This window comes from Zootoca vivipara, chromosome 1 (assembly GCF_963506605.1).
Source record: "Zootoca vivipara chromosome 1, rZooViv1.1, whole genome shotgun sequence".
Classification (NCBI taxonomy): Eukaryota; Metazoa; Chordata; class Lepidosauria; order Squamata; family Lacertidae; genus Zootoca; species Zootoca vivipara.
The window spans coordinates 69,526,352-69,549,617 of NC_083276.1; the positions used below are offsets into that span (position 1 = coordinate 69,526,352).

Consider the following 23,266-nt stretch of genomic DNA (forward strand, 5'->3'; position numbering starts at 1 on the left):
TTTGCCAACACTGGTAGTCAATAATAGATATAGATCCAGATTCCAGGAACCAAGCTGTTTTTGTTTGCAAATTCAATTCCCATTCATTATTTTTAGTTTTGAATAAAATATTCTTATCATCATCTTAAAAATTTGAATCCTGAAAATAGTTTGGTTCACTGGGCATAATCCACAGTCCAGATCTTCTGCCTTCCTGTGGTGGCTTTTAAGGAGGGTTGCTTATCCACACACCCCACCACGCTGCCTCGTAATGCTAAGGATCGGGCATACGAAATGCTTAAGTGTCTCTGGGTTGCAACATGCACAGCTTGTTGCAATTCATATAACACAGCTTCGTAGCATGCTGTTGGGGAAGAAGCACACTCACAGCTCTTACATATCAGTGCATTATGCTTTCATAGATAACTAAGCAGAAAACGTGACTCCTGAATCCATGTAAGATTTCCTGATCAGGTGGAGAGTTATAAAACCATTTCTGTTCAAGCCATTCAATTCCAACAATGGAGATTAAGGTTCAGGGTTATATTGTTGTTTTACAAGATAGATTCTCATCTATTGTCATGAACATAGCTCATTAGAAAGTCTCGATGCTCCCACTCGCCAAGGTTAGCAATCTCAGTCAAAAGGAATACATAAACTATACATAAGAGCAGCAAGCATTGCTCTCTGTTATTGGTGTCCATCTCAGCCTGGCAGAAGATATCATGGAAGCAGCACAGCTGTCCAGAAAAATACACTTCCTATGCTCAACGACAATAGGCAGAGGGAGGCAGCAACCTAAAGTGGTAGATGCTGCAAAGGCACATTCCCCACTGAGCCATGCCCAGCCCAAGTCCATGTCCCAGTACTGGAGATGCTGGCTGCTTTCACACTTACTTGCCTCCTCCCATTGTGCCACATCATCCCATCTGGTTGTCACAAGTTACAGTATTTATTTTATTCCATTTCAAGTATCTGAGTTCTATGGGATATACTCACAGGTATGCTGTGAGTGTTATAGGATTGCAGGCTTCCATACTCAAGGGTTCATTATCTATTCCTCAGTAAAATGAGTAGAGAAGATTGTTAAAAGCAAATAAGAAACATCGTCATTAATGATGTTTAAGGAAAATGGACACAATAAATTAGAAGCGCAATAAATAACAGCAGGGAGAGTAGAGTAAAAAATCAGACTTGGAAATGAAAAGCTGCTTAAAAAGAAGATCCATCCTCTTTATTTTGTTACTTTAATGTGTTATTGAATTATATGTTGGTTTGGGTTTTTTAATGTATGTTATTGATTTTGTCAACTTCTCTCTTACATCATGGGTGCTGGCAAATTGGATTTTAAAAAGGCAAAATGATATTAGAATCAGAGTTGTCAGAGATGCACAATGGAAACTGTTTTAATGCTCAGGAGCTTGGCAAAGTTTTTTATATATATTATGGATTTTTATACAATGAATGTATGCTCTGTGTTATTTTATTAATACTATTGCCTAGTACAAGCTTGTAATGGCCTTTGGCTAGAACAATAAACTTGTTGAACAGGTTGTTTTATGCCATGACAGCCATTTTGTGACTGGTTCCCACACCACTTTCTCAGAAAATTGTAAAATGCACACAGGTCCAAAAAGGTTGACAACCCCTGCCTTCGGGAAACATGTTTCAGAGCCCTGGGGTAGCCACTGAAAAGACCCTCCTCTTGCATGCATCCACATTCCATACTTCAGAAGATGGTAGAAATTATACTAACCTTCATTACTGTTTTCATTGACTCTTGTGTTTGGTGAGCTGCAACTATTTTTGATGTTACAAATGTCACATTAATCAAAGTTGAGAAGAAATAGTGTGCAATTATTTAAACACATCAGCACTTCACTGAAGCATTTCTGGTTAAAAAAATGTTTCTTAGCCATTCTTACTTGGTGTGTTAAGTTTAAAAATGTATACTATTTTAAAGAGGAAATGAAGACCAATGGAAATCCAGCAGGTTCTTTCTGTGCCTCGCTATGACAGCATCTGTACCTTGCCAGAAGGGAATATTGTTTCAGGAAATGGCTAGGCAGTCATGTACATTTTGTATTTCCTTGGCCTGCTTCCAGTTAATATACTTTGGGAACAGCACACATTTAATTCAGAGGACAGCACAATCCGCTGCTCAGTGCCAACTCCCTGTGATAGAAGATACCTGAACAAAACGAGCTAATTTGCAGAAGGATGCATCATATATTCAAAAACCCATCCTCTAGTGTAGATATTGCTGTACCTGAAATGCTGTGGGTGATTACTCTTGCATTTTGTTATGCATTATGCTGCTGATCAAGTGGCTCTTCTGTGAAAAATAATGGCAGACGAATGAGTGAGGAAATGAAGGAAGGAAATTGGGGAAGGATAAAGTATCGCAGAGGAACCTGGAGAGAGGTGCAGAAGGACTAACACAGTAATAGCACGAAGGTACCAACAGTTCCCGTGTCCTTTTTTAATTCAGTAGCAAAACTCTCGGGTGAGCAAACAGAGCCTGACTTTCTGTACTTTTCCCACAGGATTTTGATTAGATACTGGGCAACTTCCACAGCTACAGCAGCTGGTCATAGTGCTCCGACTCTGGTGCAAGGCCACACTGCTTTCTCCTGGAAAAACCTGCAGGTTAGTGCTGAATCGGAACAAATGGCAATTCAGTGAATTGCTGTTTGTTCCAATATAGTGCTAGAGAGTGGGTTTTCTGGGCGAAAGCGGTGGGCAAAGGCGAAAGCACTCAGACCCATGCTTTCTAGGCATGGGACAAATCTGCACAAGTCTTACTGACTAGTAAGGGCAGAGGTAAGGACTTGCCATAAGATGTTGCAAAGGGAAATTCAACAAGGGGGAAATGGCTAGATTAAAAAATATATTGTTGTCATTATTATTCAAGGAATACCTAGCAGTTCGAAAGCATGTCAAAGTGCAAGTAGATAAATAGGCACAGCTCCAGCTGGAAGGTAAATGGCATTTCCGTGCGCTGCTCTGGTTCGCCAGAAGCGGCTTGGTCACACTGGCCACATGACCCGGAAGCTGTACACCGGCTCCCTCGGCCAATAAAGTGAGATGAGCGCCGCAACCCCAGAGTCGTCCATGACTGGACTTAACGGTCAGGGGTCCCTTTACCTTTACCTTTTTAAGGACAGGATGCTGGACTAGATGGGCTACTGGCCTGATCCAGCAGGCAGGTGTTTTTTACATTTTAGCTTCCAGGGTGGGACCCAATCCAGCCCTTCAAAAATTAAGTGAAAGCCTATACCTTGACCTCTACCTTGGCCAGTGCAAGAGATACAGGTGTGATGGTTGTCTCCACCACTTCATTCTATCTCTCTGCTTCCTGGACAAAGTTGGCTTGCTCTAGCAATGAAGGCTGGTCTACTGGACCAAATGGGGCACTAATTCACCAAACTCAGTTACCTCCCACCTCTATGCCTTCTTACTTACAACCAGTCCAGAGGGTTGTCCTGACAGTCAGTTTCCTCCTCCTCCTTAGTCTTAGCATTGCCCCTGAAGAACTCAGGGAGGAGGAGGAGGAGGACAAAACTAGAATTAATTGACACTGTCTGTCATTTGATCTGGCTCCATCTGCAGTTGGCCTTCCTGTCTTCTGACCCACCAGCCACCACCCACTACTGTACTGTGTTCCACCTATTTGTTTTATTTTCTAAAGAGAAAGTCTCTTTCTATCTTTCATGTTGGTTCAGGAAATCAAATATATAAAGTAGAATTCCTTGATTCCAAGATCCAAGTTTGGGGCAAGTGAGAGATCCCCAGCAGAGATTTAAAATCACAAAACATGCTATGTGGAAGTAAAGAATGGAAATACAGGCTGTAAAACATTCAAATGTGCCCTTTAAAGGATGTTCAAAGGGTTTCTTTCCAAAGCTTCCCTCTTCCCTCGGTGTAGGAAAATACCACACATTTGGTAAGTTGAAAAATGGTTCACTTACAAACTCTTCAAAGGTCAGGTTCATGCGCTTCAGAAAAGTTTCACAGGCAGAAAAACCTGGGCTTAGCTACCAAGTGGTCAAGTTCCTAATTCATTGGTATAGGAACTCAAGGGTGGGCTTGTGAGAGCTATGCAGTTCAAACCTCTTCTATAATTATTATTATTTCATTATTTATTGAATTTATATACCACCCTATACCTGCAAGTCTTCAGATGCTGAGCTTCTCACATAATCTGGAGGAGAACAAAGGTTTGATTACCTGGTTCCTCTCAAGGTGAAGGGAAGTGGATATAGATAAGCCTGGCAGGACAGCTTACTCTGTGGAATTAACCCCTTCATGCATTAATTAGATGTAAGCCTGTTGGTTATACGAGGCTGGTTATCCTACATTTCACACATAGGGAGTTGGCCTTTTGCCAAGCCTGTCCATCCATCCAGTTCAGTATTGTTTGCACTGACTGGCAGAGACTCTCTGCAGTTTCTTAGCCTTACCTGGGATCTTTTTTTTACGCAAAGCATGTGTTCTGCCACTGAGTTACAAGCACTCCAACAGCAGGAGAGCAACTCAAATGTGCTTTAAGTGGCATGTGTGAAATCAGTTTGCATCAGTAAAGAGTCAACAGTATTACTGTTGCGGGTATTCGCAATCCTGGGCACTGGTCCATAGTTTATTAACTTGCATTCTGAATCAAGCTGATAATGAATGGTTCCTTTGCTCTCCGTACCCTTGGCAACAAAATGCTGTTGTCATGAGCTGGCAATAATCGAGGTTCACCTTTTCAACACTCCTGCTGGTGAATGAAAAGCTATGACTTGAATTCTAAAGGCCATGACTGAATGGCGCTAACAACATATCTCTGCCTTTGAGAACGTACATTTCAAAGCTGCTTTCACTTTTGCACCAGTTCTTCAAGCCTTGCCTGGTTCACTTCTCGCACACAATCACAAAGTAGACCAGAGATTTCAGTGGCACGGCTCTTAAAAAAAAAAAATTATTTAAAAACTGCAGCCAACAAAATGTTTGTTAAATAGAAATCTACAGTGACTAAAGATAGTTTTAAAAAAAAGTTCCAGCATATTTGAATACGTTACAAAACCATCCAATTTTATTGGTTAAAAAAATTCAAAACACTACATTTTGAATACAGGAAGCATCTGATGGAAACTGATATAAGATATGAATGAAAATGGTATCCCTGGTTATTGCAAATGAAAACGATATTCAGTAGAAAAGTGATAGGACTGCAACTGCATCCATTTGACACTGGTAATGTTACATTTCATCTGGCTGGTAGAGGGGGAAATGTGATCTTTTTTAAAGGAAAAAAATGTTCACAGCATTCTGATTTAGTCTGGCCAGTTGTATTGATTTAGCAATTAGTTGTCATTTACATTGCAGGTATATTCAAGTTGGAAAAATCACAGATTTAACAAAGTCTATGATCATATCACAATTCTAGTTCAGATCAGCAAAGCTGATTCCAAACCTCTGAAGAGCACAAACGCTGGCCCTATTACAGCTTGTGCCATTCTCTTTCCAACCATTTTCAGCTGATTTCAATCTGCCTTACTTTAGACCAGGCATCCCCAAACTTCGGCCCTCCAGATGTTTTGGACTACAATTCCCATCATCCCCGACCACTGGTCCTGTTAGCTAGGGATCATGGGAGTTGTAGGCCAAAACATCTGGAGGGCCGCAGTTTGGGGATGCCTGCTTTAGACCTACTGATAGAAAACGAAAAAATTCAGGCTACCACATGTGATAAGATGCAAATAAAAAAAGAAAGGGTGGTTGAGAAAATTGATAGGAAAAGCAACGTCCAAACAACAAATAAGTTATTTTATCTCCTTTATACCAGCATCATAAACAAAACTATTAACAGTCAGGAAGTGTTTCAGATTTGGGGTGTCATGAGGAGAAGATTCTGAATCCCCTCCAAGGCACCTTACCCCACACAGTTTTCAACTATCTCTGTGGCAGCCTGCAGCATATTTGCAGAAAAGTAAGACGGTGTGTTTCCAGCAGTTCTAGAAAGAGTCTTGGAGAATAAGCCAGCACAGAGTAAGTAAAATTAGTCAGCTATTGAGTTGGCAGGCTTAGAAATAGTGAAGAGGTATGTGTCAAGTCACTAGCAAACTGGGAGAGAGGCAGGCAGTCTCAGGAGCTGCTGCTGTCCACGTTAGTGCCTCAGCCAGGTCTATTGTCAATGTGAAAGTTGAGACAGTTTGAATGGATCCCTACCATTAGACCAGGCATCCCCAAACTTCGGCCCTCCAGATGTTTTGGACTACAAACTTCGGCCCTCCAGATGTTTTGGTCCTGTTAGCTAGGGATCATGGGAATTGTAGGCCAAAACATCTGGAGGGCCACAGTTTGGGGATGCCTGCATTAGACAGTGAGGCGGCCTTCACAGGTGTCAGACTAAGGTTTTACAACAGGGTGGCAAATTTTTATTTTATTTTTCTAGTTTTACTACCGCCAGGGAGAGGTAAAGCTACTTGTAGAATTTCTGGCCTTGGCAGTCTCAGGTATTGTGGGCAGTATCCAGCTAAACAGTTCTGCTAGCACACAGACTTTTAGCCTTCCCCACCCTCACCTCTTGATTATGTTATATGGCCACCGAGACCATATAACACTGGTCCTGAAAGACCTACATTGGCTCCCAGGATGTCCCTGGGCACAATTCAAAGTGTTGGTACTGACCTTTAAAGCCCTAAACAGCCTCGGCCCAGTATACCTGAAGGAGCGTATCTATCCCACCGTTCTGCCCAGACACTGAGGTCCAGCTCCGAGGGCCTTCTGGCAGTTCCCACTCTGCAAGAAGTGAGGTTACAGGGAACCAGGCAGAGGGCCTTCTCAGTAGTGGCGCCTGCCCTGTGGAACGCCCTGCCATCAGATGTCAAGGAAATACAAGACAATTGAAGGCAGCCCTGTTTAGGGAAGTTTTTGATGTTTGATGTTTTATTGTATTTTTAATATTCTGTTGGGAGCCACCTAAAGTGGCTGGGAAAATTATTATTATTATTATTATTATTATTATTATTATTATTATTATTATTATTATTCAGTAATCTATTTGGCTTCATGGAATGTGCTACATTTGGCTTCACGGAATGTGCTACTTTTGAACAGAGTATAAAAAATAGAGAAAGTTTTGTGCAGTCATGCTTCACATCATAGACAGCCAACTTGAGTACTACTATATGTTCCAGACAGAGTTTGGGAAGCCAGGAGTGATCAGCTCCACCATCAACTTGTCCCTAGTAAACAGTAAGGGTTTCATGTCTTTAGATACAAATCCATGCATCATGGAATATATAAGGTACATAGTCCCTATTTCTTAACACTTGAAAACATTTTTGATAGAGCCACCAGAGGCCAGACGAGATTAATTCAGTTGACCATTTCCAATCTACATGAAACTGTTGTGTTTGGGGGAAAGCTTGTGCACAAATCAAACATAGACAGTATACTGTTGATCATAAACAAACTTTGGGCTGTCTCCAGATAAACGGCTATGCATTGGAATTTCTCTACCCTCTTCTCTGCCTGTGCAATCTCTAAATATATCTGGGGGTCCCCCAACGCTCTGGAGTAGGTTTACTGGGTGTGCAGGGGATATGAGGAGAAAGTAGTGAAGTTCTATTGCATAGCTAAAAGTCCTTGAGCTAGCAGAACTGTTCAGTTGAATACCACCCTATATCACCCCATATGGTATATACCAGGCATCCCCAAACTGCGGCCCTCCAGATGTTTTGTCCTACAACTCCCATGATCCCTAGCTAAGAGGACCAGTGGTCAGGGATGATGGGAATTGTAGTCCAAAACATCTGGAGGGCCGAAGTTTGGGGATGCCTGGTATATACTGAGGTGTATACACCATTCTCTCCAGCTTGATGACTTTCTAAACAAATAAATAGGAGGGGGAAAACTTGTGACCCTGCATATAAGCAAATTAAAGTATCCCCCAGGAGAAAATGAACTGCCAGCTCGAGTGATGCTTTACCAAGCACAGAACCTGGAACCATTCATCTTCTGTTAACGCATTTTGCTATAAGAGATAATCCAAGATGCAACATGTCATGACTTCCATAGTTACAGCCACTGGCAGAAAGCTACTTTGAACACTAGAGAGAATCCACCAATTTTACAATTGTCAAGTAGCACAGAGAGTGCGAGGGCAGATTTAATAAGCAAGAGACACCTCTGCGCCATTTCTCAACTTAACAGTATTAGCCATTCAGGATATATGAAGCAATATATGAACTTGCGTAACATTTCTTAACCCCTGTCACACACACACACACACACACACACACACACACACACACACACACACAATGCGCCTGGAAACCAAAGAAGAGGAGGCCCCATCCTATAGAACCAAAACATGGGAGGTGAAAAAAGTGTTGTCCACATATAAGATCCATCCTTTTTTTTCTTTCCCCCAGTGGCCTGTCCTAAGAAGACATGAAGTAGTGAAATTAAATTCTATTGCTAGGCAGAAACTATTTCAGTCACCTTTAGTGTGTTTCAGCTGTCACACACCTGTCATCTATCAAAAGGCACCAAGGACAAGGCATGATGGAATACATAGACTGAGATGGCCTGGCTCTGATACACTCTCCTCCACCTCTTCTAACAGCACACAATGTTAGTTCAATGTTTTCTTCCTGTTGCTGTGTGACTATCATTTACTTTACAAAGCACACACTGCAGCTTCAACACACAGGAGGATTTCTGTGGCCTTGTGGGCGGTACTTAAGATTTTTCAGAAATTACCTTTTTGTGATTCATCAGTCAACTGTTATTAAGGAACGGCAAGCACAACAAACACAAACATAAGAATCCAATGTTCTAGGTGCAGTTAGGGGAAAAGGAACTTAAACCTTGCGTTTGGTTACTTGTAGAGCTGCCATTGCACCAATTCTCTAATGATGGTGAATTTTATATTGGGGGAATATAATAATGGGGAGGAGGACAGAGGGAGAAAAATAGCTGCTTGTTGCAAGATGTAGCAGGTGCATCACAGTGAGCTTCCTCCCCTCCATCTAAATGCTTTGTGAACATTTTGCAGAGTTCTCAGGAGAAAATCTGCCCCGATTTCCCCCTCACCTGACACATCACCCCACATTTACCTACAGAACATCTCCTGCTAATTTCAAATGGAACTTTATGGCACCACCTCTAAGCCACTAATTAACCACACAGGTCTTTCCTTATGCTCAGTTCTGGGGACACCATTTCTGCGAAAGACGAGAAAAGGAGCACATTTCCCTGAACTTTCCCACCTTCGACAATACAACGGACTTGTGGGGGGGCAGGGGGGAAGCCGGCTGTCATTTGGAATAAGGAGGGAAACAAACAGCAAGTTGATAACATTGTCAGTTCAAGCTAACACCAAAAGGTTGTGAAGGGAAGCGCCAGTCTGACACCTCAAAAGTAAATACTGATTTTAATAGGGCAAAGGCTGTGAAGCTTTTCTAATGAGCAGGCAACAGTAAGTTGAGGAATCGCCTTGCCTAATTTTGTCTACCTAGTAAGGAGGGGTGATGTCAAAGGCTGCAAAACACAGTACCTGTCATAACTCCACCGACTGTAAGACATCGTCCTGTTGCCACTGACACCATCCATTCTTTGCAGCTGAGCGCTTGCTCCTACTCCCTGCAGTCTCTCCGGTTGTCTAATCAAAAGAATGGCTGAAAAGAGTTCCTTTTAGAAAGAAGGAAGGGGAGAGACAGCGGCACCTGCCTCTGAAAATCCTGTCCGACTGGAAAGATGCTGTACAACACCTATAAGCACCGAACAGTGGGGCTAGAATTAAATGCACAGCAACCAATTTAGTAGAGGTTCACAATTGAAGGAATGTACCACTGTCTTTTCAAGAGCAGGGGATTCTTCCTGACTGAGCTGCGATTCGTATGTTCTGTGCCAATGTCTGGAACATGATTTCAGCTGTTTCTCTGGCAATACAAGATGACGGTGGCAGACAATAGGATTATGCTGAGTAGCTTTCAAGTGTTTGTACAAATGTGCAGCCATGGATAGGAGAGATGTGACTCCTGCTGCAGAATTTCTTTGTTATTTATGCTCGTTTCCACAGATACAGCTCCATCTTCCTCCCCCCCCCCCACCATCACTTTTCTCTGGCCAATAACATAATCCCTAGATCTTTCAAATGCTACCTTCAGATGGATGTGTAATAATGATGCCCTCTGCGTGTTAGCTGAAATGAAGGACCAGCCCCAGGGCAACTTGTTCAGTGGTTTAGCTGTGTGAAGAGCACTCTGTTTGTTTTGTTTTTGACAAAAAGCACACTTCTAATCCTGTTTTCTGTATATGCAAATGAGCCACAAACCCCAGCGCGGTTCTGTTTGTTTTTAATTCTAGTGCTTGATATGCAGCACTTTAATTTTTTTTAAAAAAAAATCTATGCCACTAACTGGCCAGCCCAAAGAATCCTGAACTCAGTAACATGAGAGCCAAAACCAGAGACATTGCTTTCATTGCTCCAAATGACAGCATAGTGGAAATACTTCACATGCTTAGCATGTCAAAGCACTGCATTTATTTCGTGTAAAACAAACCTGATCTTGTTGTTATTATTTATATGGGACCATTCATGTTCATGATCCTCCACAAAGCCAAATGCCTCCTCATCACATTGACTACAGCCCCCTTCTTGTTCCTTAGCTTGGCAACAAGACTTTAGATACATGAATATCTGTGATGAAAGGGGAATGAGAGGTTTCTACCTTATATAGTGATACCTTGTAAAGTAGCTTTGGCAGGGATGAGGAACCTCTGGTCTACAGATCTAATGGCTCTCCCCATTTGGCATGTGAGGCTGTTTTGGCCAAGCTACACATACATGCCATCATATTGTTGAGTTCAGGAATAGCAGCACTCCTTGAGCGGCTTGAGAGAATGGAGCAGCGACAAAGCCAGTGGTTTAAATAAAACAACCGCAAGCTGAGTGGGCAAGAAGCCTCTTTGGAGAGGAAAGCGTGACTCCCATGTGAGTTGAGGGTCCTTCTGGATGAGATGCTACAGAGGGTTGAAGGTGACCCAGGAGCCCAGCTGTGATGCACCCATGAAGCACTTGAGAGATGTTGAGAGTAAGCAGAGAGGGGAATTCCTGGCTGCCAACTTGGGGGAAACTAGGCCGCTGATCCTGAAGAAGGTGCCCCCAAATAAGGACTTGTGGCAGGACTTTGATTTGCAGTTGGGGGCAGGGGGTGAGGTCAACTGGCCCAAGGACAGCAAGACGAAGAAAGATGAAGGGGATCCCCACTGCACCAGAAAGATTGTTTTGGAACGAGAGTGTGAGTTTGGAGCCTCTGGTGCACAACCAAAGGGGAGGCCAAAGAGAAACTGAAGGCCCCACAAAGACTGAACCTGCAATTGTGTTTTGTTATCTGCTTTTGATTATGTGTGTTCTAATGCCTTTGCTAACTTGTCTGTTATTTTTCTACAGGGAAGCTGTATTTTGCTGGTTGTTTGTACATCTGGGGACAAGCTGTCTGGTTCTTGGGAGAAGGCAGTGTTATGAGTGTTAGGTTGTATGCTGAGACCCTTCTAATCCCTGGATCCATCAAGTGTTAAAATTTTAATCAAGCCTTCTAATTCTTGGAAGAGCCAGACTAGCCTCCTGGTGAGGTGATAGCCTGGGTGATGAGCCACTAAGGAGAAAATAATAATAATAATAATAATAATAATAATAATAATAATAATAATAATTTGTACCCAACCCATCTGGCTGGGTTGCCTCAGCCACTCTGGGTGGTTTCCATAACATATAAAAGCGTAGTAAAACCTTAAACCTTAAAAAGCTTTTCTGTACTGTGGGAGATGCAAATAGGCAGGGCCTCCACTCTCAACCCGCAGGCAAGCTAGAAAGACAGAGGCAAAGTTTAGTTTTTGAAGAGATGTGAGCTAGAGGCTGGATGCAAAAAGCTGTAGGCTGGAAAGGCAGAGATAGAGAGAGCCATGCTTGATTTCTGCAGGAATCCAAGACTGTGGCTATGAGAAAATTAAGGCCTTCTTAGGGTTGACGCTGTGAACTCCATCACAGGCTCACATTATATGTATACTAGCTGGCCCTGCCACGCGTTGTGGTGGCTTAGTCTATTAAATGGGTCCTCAGAGTCCCCCTTCAGACTCCTCTGTTGGCTCCACTGTGGATTAGTCTGTTAAATGGGCCCTCAGAGTCCCCCTTCACACTCCTCCCCCGATCCCCCGCGGCTCATCCGTATGATTGGCCCCACCCTGTCCCGATCCATGACCTTTCCCGCTCCCTCCTCCCCCCACCCCCCACCCAGTGGAGCCCCCACCTCTATTCAGCCTAGTCTGCAAACCTCTACTCAGCCTATTCAGTCGGCTGGGCAATGCTGGGCCTTGTTGCTGCAAAAGGCCTGTTTTCAGTTGGTTGGCGTGGAATTTTGTGATGTCACTGACTGTCTGCAGCCAATGGAGACACTGCTTCTCCGTTCTATTTCCCACCATGCACTTTCGTCTGAGTGGGGAGGTTTTGAACACGGGGTTTTTTTGGGGGGTTATGTTGCACAGGTGTGGCATCTTGTCTTTGAAAACGATCTGGGGACACTAGTGCAGTCACATTTGACTTTGTGTCAAAATTTGAACGCAATCGGTCAAGTGGTTTTGTAGAACATAGGAGGCGAAGGAACATACCCGGTTTACATTTATATATATATACAGTATATAGATGTAAATAAACCATATATAATAAAGACCATACAATGTGCCTCATTTCTGAAGGAAACACAAACCCTGAGTACACACCTGGAAACTCACAACACTCAGAGATTGGGGTGGCATGTAAGACTATACATGACTACCGACAGCAAATAGAAATATCAGTCTCTGGTTATCCCAGACTGCAGGTGTTGAGTTAGTGGGTGAGCCACCCAGAGCAATCCCTCCATCCAGTCATGGTGGCCTTTGGCAACTCACCTGATAGCTCAACTTACTTCTCAAGGCTGGTATAAATCCTGTGTGAATTCAGCTGTGTCTGCCACGGAATTTCTTGAAAGTGGGTGGGAAACAATCAGAGCGAATTCCCGAGAAGAAGCCATGTTAACCTGCTGCAGTAAAATCAATTTATTAAGGCGAATCTGTAAAGACTAAAAGAATTGCCATAATCAAATGTGTTTCAGGTGCTATAAGATTCTTTGTTGATTTTAATGTAACAGAAATATTTAAATGGAGAGCAAGGAGGAAGTGATGGCACATAAACACCATCATCAAGTAGGAAGAAGGATCCTCAGGTGTTTTGTGGGACTTATCTACACACACACACACACACACACACACACACACACACACACACACACCACTCCTGGTAAAGATGATAAATACTGGGCAAAGGATAGTTTTACCAGAATCCAATAATTCTTATTGCCTCTTATTACAGAATATCACAATGTCCCCTTGAGATACTTCAAATGCTACATTGCCCCTTATTTATGAAATTTTCACAAGGCAACTAATTCTAGGAATACTGCATGAGGCTGTGTTTCAGCAACTAGTCATTAAACCTTTTTGGAAATCTGGTTTTTATCGGGCACCCTTTATTTGTTAGTAAATCACTTTTGTTGCCAAGGCAGGTTGTATATTACAATCTCCATGTGCTGGCAGTGTGCATTCCCATTAAGTTAACCTATCAAAAGCAAAGAGAGAGAGAGATAATCACAAATTTGGTTGAATGGACTACACAGAAATGTTTCTCCAAAGGAGAGACACCGTAAATTCAAAGAACTGGGAAACGCATAATGAGGATTCTTCTAGAAAGGCTTTTATACTTTGTACTCTGCTGCCTCGATACAACACATGGCTTCATTATTTATTTTAGTATAGGGATATGTTTTTTTAACACTATCATGTGTAAAACAGATGGTCCTGGTATATTCTCCACAGACGGCTGGCTCCAAAGATCACAGCCTTTTGTGTGAGCGTAGCCTTTAAGGTGGTGTGGAAATGATGGGAAATAGTTCCTGCCTTCCTCCTTGCCAGTTTAATTATGTTCAGTGCAGTGATAACACAAGTTTCTCAGGCACACGCATACATATTCCGAAAAGTGACCAAAGTGAAGTTATTCCTTTGAGACGTCCTGGATGGCTGTTCCATTCAGTGTGTAGCACCGTGAGCCATCCATGAAACAGAATAATTGGCCGTTCGTACTCTAGGGCCCTTCATCACAGCTGAGGCGCTGCTCTTCCGCAATCGGCCAGAAGTGGAATTCAAATGGTGGTTGCACTGCGACATTTATGGCAGCTATATTTCAATATGGGTCTGCAACAGTCTAGCAGTGCCTGCAAGCATGATCCTGTTTCCTCGGAAGCAAGTCCCGTTCAGTGCCGTTCCCTAAGAAAGCGTGCAGCCTTCTCAGTGCTCCAGGGTTAATTATTAGTAATAATATTATTATGAATTATTAGTTTTATTTTTGTTCCTTGCTGCACACCAACAGAAGACAACAAATGTTTTATTGTCATGCTTGCTGCACTCCAGCTGCTTGAAATTAATGAGGAGAATAGGATTTCCCCGGGTGCCCATTCCTGCTGCCACCACCGAGCTTCTTTCTGCATCCAGGGAGAGCAAGCTTTGGCTGGGCAGTCTTGGATGTGAGTATGAAAGGGACTGTAATAGTGCGGACACTGCTGGTTGCTCTGACTGGGCTTTTCCCACATGGAGGGGCAAAGGCCAGAAAGAATGCAGACAGGGCTCTCTCCCTGAACAACAGCAACAGCCAACGGTGACTAGATGAGCTAACACAAAGACAGGCAGAAGTGGACACTGCCAGTGCCAGATTTACATATAAGCTAAACAAGCTATAGCTTAGGGCCCCACTCTCTTGGGGCCCCAAAAAAAATATAAAAGGGAAAGAACACCTGGAAGTATATTTCCAAGATAGAAGATAATAAAAGCTACATACAGCAGCAGTGTTTTGTGTTGTGTAGGCTCCTGTGATGTAAGTAACGGGCCCCACCTGCTCCCTAAAATATCACTGGTTTGCTCATTTCAATATCAATTGTTGTTGTTTAGTCATGTCTGACTCTTCGTGACCCCATGAACCAGAGCATGCCAGACACTCCTGTCTTCCACTGCCTCCCACAGTTTGGTCAGACTCATGTTGGTAGCTTCGCGAACACTGTCCAACCATCTCGTCCTCTGTCGTCCCCTTCTCCTAGTGCCCTCCATCTTTCCCAACACCAGGGTCTTTTCCAGGGAGTCTTCTCTTCTCATGAGGTGACCAAAGTATTGGAGCCTCAGCTTCAGGATCTGTCCTTCCAATGAGCACTCAGGGCTGATTTCCTTCAGAATGGATAGGTTTGATCTTCTTGCAGTCCATGGGACTCTCAAGAGTCTCCTCCAGCACCATAATTCAAAAGCATCAATTCTTCGGCGTCTATATCAATTACTTTGATAAAATACACATTGTGTTGTGTGCAAATGGCTTTAGATACCTATTAGGTCCATAAATTACCATATAGCACATATTCAACACAAAAAAACAGCGACAATTTGTTGTTGACAAAGGACAGCTGGACATATAAAGGGCTCCATTACCTTCAGTAGCTTAGGGCCTCATAAACCTAAATCTGGCCCTGGACACTGCACAAGGTGAGACCTGTTGGGTGCAGAAGTTTCCATGGTACCTGCACAATGAGATTCTTGCTGCCTCCTCCACCTCTTGACTTCAGGAACTTGCTGCTCCCAAAGATGAGATGGGGAAGGCCCCCCAGGTGATTGGACATCATCTCCCATCAGTCGTAACCACCGCCATGTGTTGTAGGATTGGCTGTGAGGAAAAATACTGTAACTCTCAAATAAGATTAGCGACCTTTGCAATAAAGGGTGTCAACAAAACCTGCAAATGCAGCCTGTCTGAATTGCTGGCCAGCCAACATTTCCAGATGTGGTGGAGACCTGAACAGGCAAGATAATAGTGTGGTGACAAAATGGGGGTTGTGTTAGCTCTCTGCAACAAATAAGGAGAAAATCTTCTCAATCAGCAGAACTTCATTAATATTTTGTTCTGCGTATCATTTTAATTCACACTCTAAGGTCTAGGCTCTCTTTAGCCTCTGCTATTGGTCTCAGCGCCTTGTTGAAAATGGCTGCTAAATAAAACAATCAGAAGCTGATGCGAGCAACAGTTAGATTCATCTCTGAGGTTTGCAGTATAATGGATGTCATACTTAAGGTTCCTGAAGTATCTCAGTCTTAAATCTGCTGAAATAGAATTGTTATTGTTATGTACTGAGCTGAATCCTAGAACAATAGGATTCAGAATCAGCGGGAGCTACCCAATCCAACTCCAGGTGGAAGTGAATCCGCAACCTGATTGGCCTGCTGGAGCAGCCAATCAGGCGGCTGGCAGAAGTGAATCTGCTACCTGATTGGCCTGTAGGAGCAGCCAATCAGGCTGCAGGCAAAAGTCAATCCACAATATAATTGGCCCACAGGTGTAGCCCTGAAGTAGCCAATCACGCAAGGCCCATTGTGTAAATAATGTATATAAGCAGATGGTTTTGGGAAAAGAGCCATTCGTCTTCTCTTCTCCTCCTTGATGACTATGAGCTGAATAAAGAGCATGAAATTCACTCTTGACTCCGAGTATATTTCACTGGCGACGAAGGTGGGATCCTGCTGAGCTGACCGCCACCACGCACTGCACCGCAGCACCGCCACCTGCTGCACCGCTGCATCGCACCGTGCATCCAGGCTTCAGCTCCAGGACCCAAGGAACCCAGAATGGCAACCGACAGCAGCTTCTCGCCATTCAAACCAGCATCAGGAGACTGGGAAGGGTACGCCGCCCGTTTCAACTTCCTCCTGCAAGCGAAAGAAGTCACCAACGATGCCATGAAGAGGGCGACATTCTTCAGCGTCTGTGGAGAGGAGACGTTTGAAATCGCCCGGGCTCTCCTTGCACCTAGAGATGTCGCTACCGTCTCTTACAAAACAATAATGGAACGGCTGAAGGAGCACTTCTCACCACAGCCCTCGGTGGTAGCTTGCCGAAATGCCTTCTACGCAAAACGGCAAGCCCCGGGGGAAACCATAACTGGGTTTGTGACCTCCCTCCGCCAAGCCGCCCGGTTATGCAACTTCTCAGAATTGGAGAACATGCTTCGTGACCGCCTCGTCGGTGGCCTGAGGGACGAGATGTTGCAACGACGCCTCTACGCCAAAAAAGACCTCACGTTCCAGATTGCTCTGGAGGAAGCCCTGGCAACCGAAGCCGCCGAGAGGTCAACGCAAGAGGCACAACCGGCCCCGCCATCCCAACCGAGGGTCTACCACGAAGACCTCACCGACGAATCCGAATCTGACAGGGAGGAAGTACACCGAGTACAGCGGCGCACTCAAGCAGCACACACACCACAGCAGCCTCGACGAGAAGGAGGGAACTGTGCTAGCTGCGGGGAGAACCACGAGAGGAGGACCTGTCGTTTCCGCAACGCAGAGTGCAGGCAGTGCAGAAAATTGGGACACATCGCCCGGGTGTGTCGGGCTCGACTCACCCGTCGACAAGCATCAGATGACCGACCCAGGAGCCCCAGGTCACACGGCACCATGCACCAAGGCAACTCGACGGAGATCACGGACTACCAGGTATTCCAGTTGCCCCATCCCAGCACAGAGAAAATTTATATAGAGGTACAGATAGAGGGAGCCCCATGCCGCATGGAGCTGGACACGGGTTCAACTCTATCCATAATCTCGGCCCGAACATTAAGGGAACTGTGCCCTAATGGGGGTCCCAAACTAAGGCCGGCCCCATTCACCCTCCGGGACTTCCAGAAACGTAAGGTCCCTACTATGGGGGTGGGGACCTTCAGGGTGCAATATCGAGGGCGAAAGCAACAATTGGACTTGCTGGTAGTTAAGGGCCCCTACGTTAGCTTACTGGGACTGGCATGGTTTGGACCTCTGGGGCTAGCCGTTACCGGGGTGAACCGCACTAGCTTACAAGTGGACGTGGACGCCATATGCAAAGAGTTTCCAGGGGTTTTCGATGGGGCATTGGGACGATATACAGGACCCCCCATTGCCCTACAGCTAGACCCCGCTGTACGACCCATCAGGCACAAGGCCCGCCGGGTCCCGTTTGCCCTGAAACCCCGCATAGACGAGGAATTGGACCGGCTCGTGGAGCAAGGAGTGCTGGAGCCGGTGCCCAACGCCCCCTGGGAAACTCCAATTGTCACACCCGTCAAGCCTAACGGTTCGGTCCGCATCTGTGCAGACTACAAATGCACCATAAACAAGGCTCTCACGGCCCATGCATACCCAGTGCCAGTGGTCAGCCATGTCCTCGCCACCCTGGCTGGGTCAAAAATCTTTGGCAAACTGGACTTGGCCCAAGCGTATCAACAGTTGCCTGTGGACGAAGCCACAGCAGAGGCTCAGACGATTGTGACGCACAGAGGGGCATTCAGAGTAAAGCGGCTGCAATTTGGCGTTAGCGTGGCACCAGGCATATTCCAGAATCTAATGGACTCTCTCCTTAAAGGGATTCCTGGTGTCACCCCCTTCTTCGATGATGTACTGATCGCCGGGCCCACACCAGAGGAATTTGAGGACCGCCTCCGCTCCGTCCTGCACCGTTTCCAGACGGCGGGCCTCAAGGTGAAGCGGGAAAAGTGTTTACTGGGAGTGCCGCAGGTGGACTTTCTGGGATTTAAGGTGGACGCAGAAGGGGTCCATCCAACCGGTGACAAGGTACGGGCCATTTGTGAGGCCCCAGCGCCCAAGAGCAAGCCCGAACTTCAGTCATTCTTGGGACTATTGAACTTTTACCATGCCTTCCTTCCCCATAAGGCAGCGGTAGCGGAGCCCCTACACAGACTCCTAGATAAAAGGGCCCCTTGGGTGTGGGGCCAGCGACAAAGGGCCGCATTCCAGGCAGTCAAGGACTTGCTCATCTCGAACTCGGTCTTGGCACACTTCGACGAGAGGCTGCCAGTGGTGCTGGCATGCGACGCCTCTCCCTATGGCATCGGCGCTGTCCTGGGACACCAACTCCCGGATGGAAGAGAGGTGCCGGTGGCATACTTCTCCCAGACGCTTGCTGCAGCCGAACGAAACTACTCACAGATTGACAAGGAGGGTCTGGCAATCGTGAAGGGCGTAAAAAAATTCCATGATTTCTTGTACGGGCGGCCCTTTACCATAGTAACTGACCACAAGCCGTTGCTTGGCCTGTTTGCCCCTGAGAAGCAGACCCCCCAAGTGTTGTCTCCACGTGTCCTCAGGTGGTCAATTTTCCTTGCCGGCTACCAGTATGCACTAATCCACCGCCCTGGGAAGGCGATGGGCCACGCAGACGCCCTCAGCAGGCTACCACTACCAGAAACAGGCCCCGACCCAGCGCCTGCGCAAGAGGTTATGACCCTGGAGCTGCTTCCCGACCGACCCATTCAGGCACAAGAAGTTGCGCACCATTCCACAAAAGATAGGGTCATCTCCCGGGTCCTGGACTGGGTGTGGCGAGGATGGCCCAGCAGCAGCCCAGGGCCAGAATTCGCTGGCTACACAAACCGCAAACATGAACTGTCGGCCCACAAGGGGTGCCTGTTATGGGGAAGCAGGGTTGTTGTTCCCCAGCCCCTCCGCAAAAGGGTCCTCACAGCCCTACACGAGACACACCCAGGGGTAGTGAGGATGAAGGCCCTTGCCAGGAGTTATGTGTGGTGGCCGGGGATTGACAGAGAGATAGAGGCCTGGGTCCAACACTGCCAGACCTGCCAAGAATCCCGCCCGGATCCCCCAAGGGCCCCAGTCCAGCCCTGGGAGTCCGCCCGACATCCATGGTCACGCTTGCACGTGGACTTCGCTGGCCCCTTCCAGGGAAAAACATTCTTCATAGTGGTGGATTCCTACACCAAATGGCTGGAGGTCGCACTGGTACCATCCACTTCTACGGCGGCAGCCATCCGGGTACTACGTAAGCTGTTTGCGACCCACGGGCTCCCTGACACCCTCGTCTCGGACAATGGAACCGCATTCACGTCAGAGGAGTTCCAGACCTTCACAGCGCAGAACGCCATCCGCCACATCCGCTCAGCACCATTCCACCCTGCCACCAATGGCCAAGCGGAGCGCATGGTGCGGACCACCAAGGACAGCCTCCGCCGCATGACACAAGGGGACTGGGAATACCACCTTGCCGCATTTCTTCTAGCACAGCACAGCACCCCAAGCACAACGACGGGCCGGAGCCCAGCTGAATTACTAATGGGCCGGCGCCTTGCAACTAGACTGGACCGACTTCACCCCGACAGAGCTCAGGATGAGGTAGTGGTGGGGAAAGGCAGGAACCCCCGGACATTTGTGGCCCAGGACCCAGTGTATGCAAAGAATTTTGGGGCAGGCCCAGCATGGGTACCCGCCACAGTCACCAAGGTGACCGGTCCCGTGTCGTACGAGGTACTAACGGAAGGGGGGCAATGTTGGCGCCGCCACTGCGACCAGATACGGCGACGATTCCCAGGAGGAACCCGGGAGGAGAGCGGGACAGAGGGGTCCCAAGGGGACAGCAGGGCAGTGAGGCCTGTAGAGCGAGAGGGGTGGGCAGAGGAAGCAGAAGCAGTAGGCACAGAGGGGCGCCCCGAGGCTGGAAGGACACCGGAACCAGAGCTACAACCTAGTGGTTCAGTGGCGCCAGACCAGACAGCCCCGGCACAGCCAGCAGCCTCGGAACACGAGCCAGAACCAGAACCCCTGACCAAGGAACACCCCAGGCCACAACGCACACGGAGGCGGCCAGCAGACCTTGGGGACTACGAATGCAACTTCCCGGGCAGGACTGGAACTTAGAGGGGAGGGGTGTTATGTACTGAGCTGAATCCTAGAACAATAGGATTCAGAATCAGCGGGAGCTACCCAATCCAACTCCAGGTGGAAGTGAATCCGCAACCTGATTGGCCTGCTGGAGCAGCCAATCAGGCGGCTGGCAGAAGTGAATCTGCTACCTGATTGGCCTGTAGGAGCAGCCAATCAGGCTGCAGGCAAAAGTCAATCCACAATATAATTGGCCCACAGGTGTAGCCCTGAAGTAGCCAATCACGCAAGGCCCATTGTGTAAATAATGTATATAAGCAGATGGTTTTGGGAAAAGAGCCATTCGTCTTCTCTTCTCCTCCTTGATGACTATGAGCTGAATAAAGAGCATGAAATTCACTCTTGACTCCGAGTATATTTCAGTTATGTAAGAGCAAGCTGTAAGAATCTAATATAAAAACTCAAATAAAGGCCCTGTTTTTTTCTATCTGAACTCTTCTAATCACACACTTAAATATGCCCCTCTCTTTCTCTCTTAAGTATCTAAAAGAGAAAAGAGCTTTCATCAAATGTATTTTAAAAATCCATGTTACGAATAGATGCTAAGTGAACCACGCCGCCGCCACCACCTCCTTTTCCTCCCATATACTTCCAATGTATTGCTCTTCCTGTGGATTCACCCCAGAAATAGGGATTTGATGAATATTTGAGGACCACGCGTAGCTTTGTATCATGACTATCATATACAGTATAGGAGAAGACGTGAGCGTATTCATGCATTTCTCCAACAAAAAATATTTCACTGTATACTCAGGAGAGATGAAAAATACTGTGCCAAGAAAATAGTAATAATACTATTTATGCACTACAGGTAAATAACTTTTGCAGGCAGTACTAACCAAGGGGATTCTGAATGGCTATCTTATTCAATATGGCTCAGAATAGGAGGAGGTATGAGACTGTCCTAGCTAGGCTGTCCTTTTTCTCAATTCAAATCAAAGTTGGCTTTGTGGGTGTGTGCATCAAAACCGAGTGTGTTATAAAATGGGTATGGGCATGTTATAAGATAGTTATGTATTGTGGCCAACATCAACCCATGCTGTTATCATCACTATTAAGAGCAGAAGGATACATTGTAAAACCAACAGAGGGGATATCAACTAATCCCTTCTCTCCAAAGCAATGGGAGCATGCTCAGTGACTTGCTTCTCTGGGAAAATTGCAGAAGTCAGCCAGGAAGAGATACTGCATCCAAGAATTAAGTAGGTTGTAGGCTATGAAAGCACAAGTGACAACAAATGCCAGATTTTAAGGATTAATAATAATAATAATAATAATTTATTATTTGTTCCCTGCCCATCTGGCTGCGTTTCCCCAGCCACTCTGGGCAGCTCCCAACAGAATATTAAAAACATGATAAAACATCAAACATTGAAAATGTCCCTAAACAGGGCTGCCTTCAGATGTCTTCTAAAAGTCAGCTAGTTGTTTATTTCCTTGACATCTGGTGGGAGGGCATTCCACAGGGCAGGCGTCACTACCAAAAAGGCCCTCTGCCTGGTTCCCTGCAACCTCACGTCTCTCAGGGAGGGAACCGCCAGAAGGACCTCAGAGCTGGACCTCAGTGAAAGGGCAGAACGATGGGAGTGGAGACACTCCTTCAGGTATAGTGGTCCGAGGCCGTGCTATCATGTCCTTACTGCTTCATGTAGGATCCAAGGCAATGGAAACATGTCTCCTAACTAAGGCTGCCGAGCTTTTGTTAAGCCACCAGCCACCTCCAAAAAGCGAGTTTTCCTTTGCTGATACTTAGTCCATATTTATTGTGTGTGAAAATTTGTCTGTTTTCACTTCAGTGCAGCTTTCAGCACCATAACACTGTGCCAGCAACAATTCTCAAGTGTATTTAGCGCAAGTAATTCAGCTGTGATGCACACAGCAGAAGCCTCAAATCAGCCCTCAGGCTTGGTAAACAACTAGTGCAAACAGGTTTCATTAATGCTTCTCCCCACAATGGCACTAACCTCTGTTCGGTGAGAACAATGCAATTTGGATCTGAGAATGGAAACAGCGGCAGCCTAGCCTCCCCTTTGCCTATTGCCTGCAGACACTTCTCTGCTTGCACGAAGTGGGTCGAAATTACTACAATTTGGACTAAATGTGCAGAGAGTGTCGAGGATGCTAATCTCACCCGTTTTCCTTAATGTGCTCCCCCAGAGCATTTACAGGTGTGTGCTGGGAAGGTGATTAAACTGATTTGTAATCCTTACAATGCTTTCCAAAGCAACTGATCATCCTTTTTTTTTAAAAAAAAAAAGGTATGATTGCCAGTGATTAGTGGTTGAAACAAAAGCAAATGTAAATGGCAGGCAGGCAGAATTACAGAATTCAGATCACAGAATTTGATATAATAATAGTAACAGCAGTCAGCAATTTCTGTTAATGACAGTAACCTGGTTCAAAATTACATCAGACCATCGTTTAAAACAAACAACGATTTAATGCG

At 45.8% G+C, this 23,266-nt stretch overlaps 2 protein-coding genes across 3 annotated transcripts in view; one reads left to right on the forward strand and one right to left on the reverse strand.

The window, feature by feature from the left end:
- Positions 1-9,967, reverse strand: part of TUB (TUB bipartite transcription factor) — a 124,636-nt gene extending 114,669 nt beyond the window's left edge. Inside the window, exon 1 of one of the 2 annotated variants that reach the window (XM_035119782.2) lies at positions 9,530-9,967. In XM_035119782.2, the coding sequence (XP_034975673.1) occupies positions 9,530-9,585 (56 nt within the window). In that variant the 5' untranslated portion in view covers positions 9,586-9,967. The remainder of the gene's footprint in view (positions 1-9,529) is intronic. The other variant, XM_035119805.2, reaches the window with a different exon arrangement.
- A 6,257-nt stretch (positions 9,968-16,224) lies between these two features.
- Positions 16,225-22,636, forward strand: LOC132591774 (uncharacterized protein K02A2.6-like). The gene is made up of 2 exons (XM_060272281.1): positions 16,225-20,443; positions 22,617-22,636. Exons 1-2 carry the CDS (start codon positions 16,726-16,728, stop codon positions 22,634-22,636), a joined length of 3,738 nt encoding a protein of 1,245 aa, XP_060128264.1. The 5' UTR covers positions 16,225-16,725.
- The last annotated feature ends 630 nt before the right edge of the window (positions 22,637-23,266 follow it).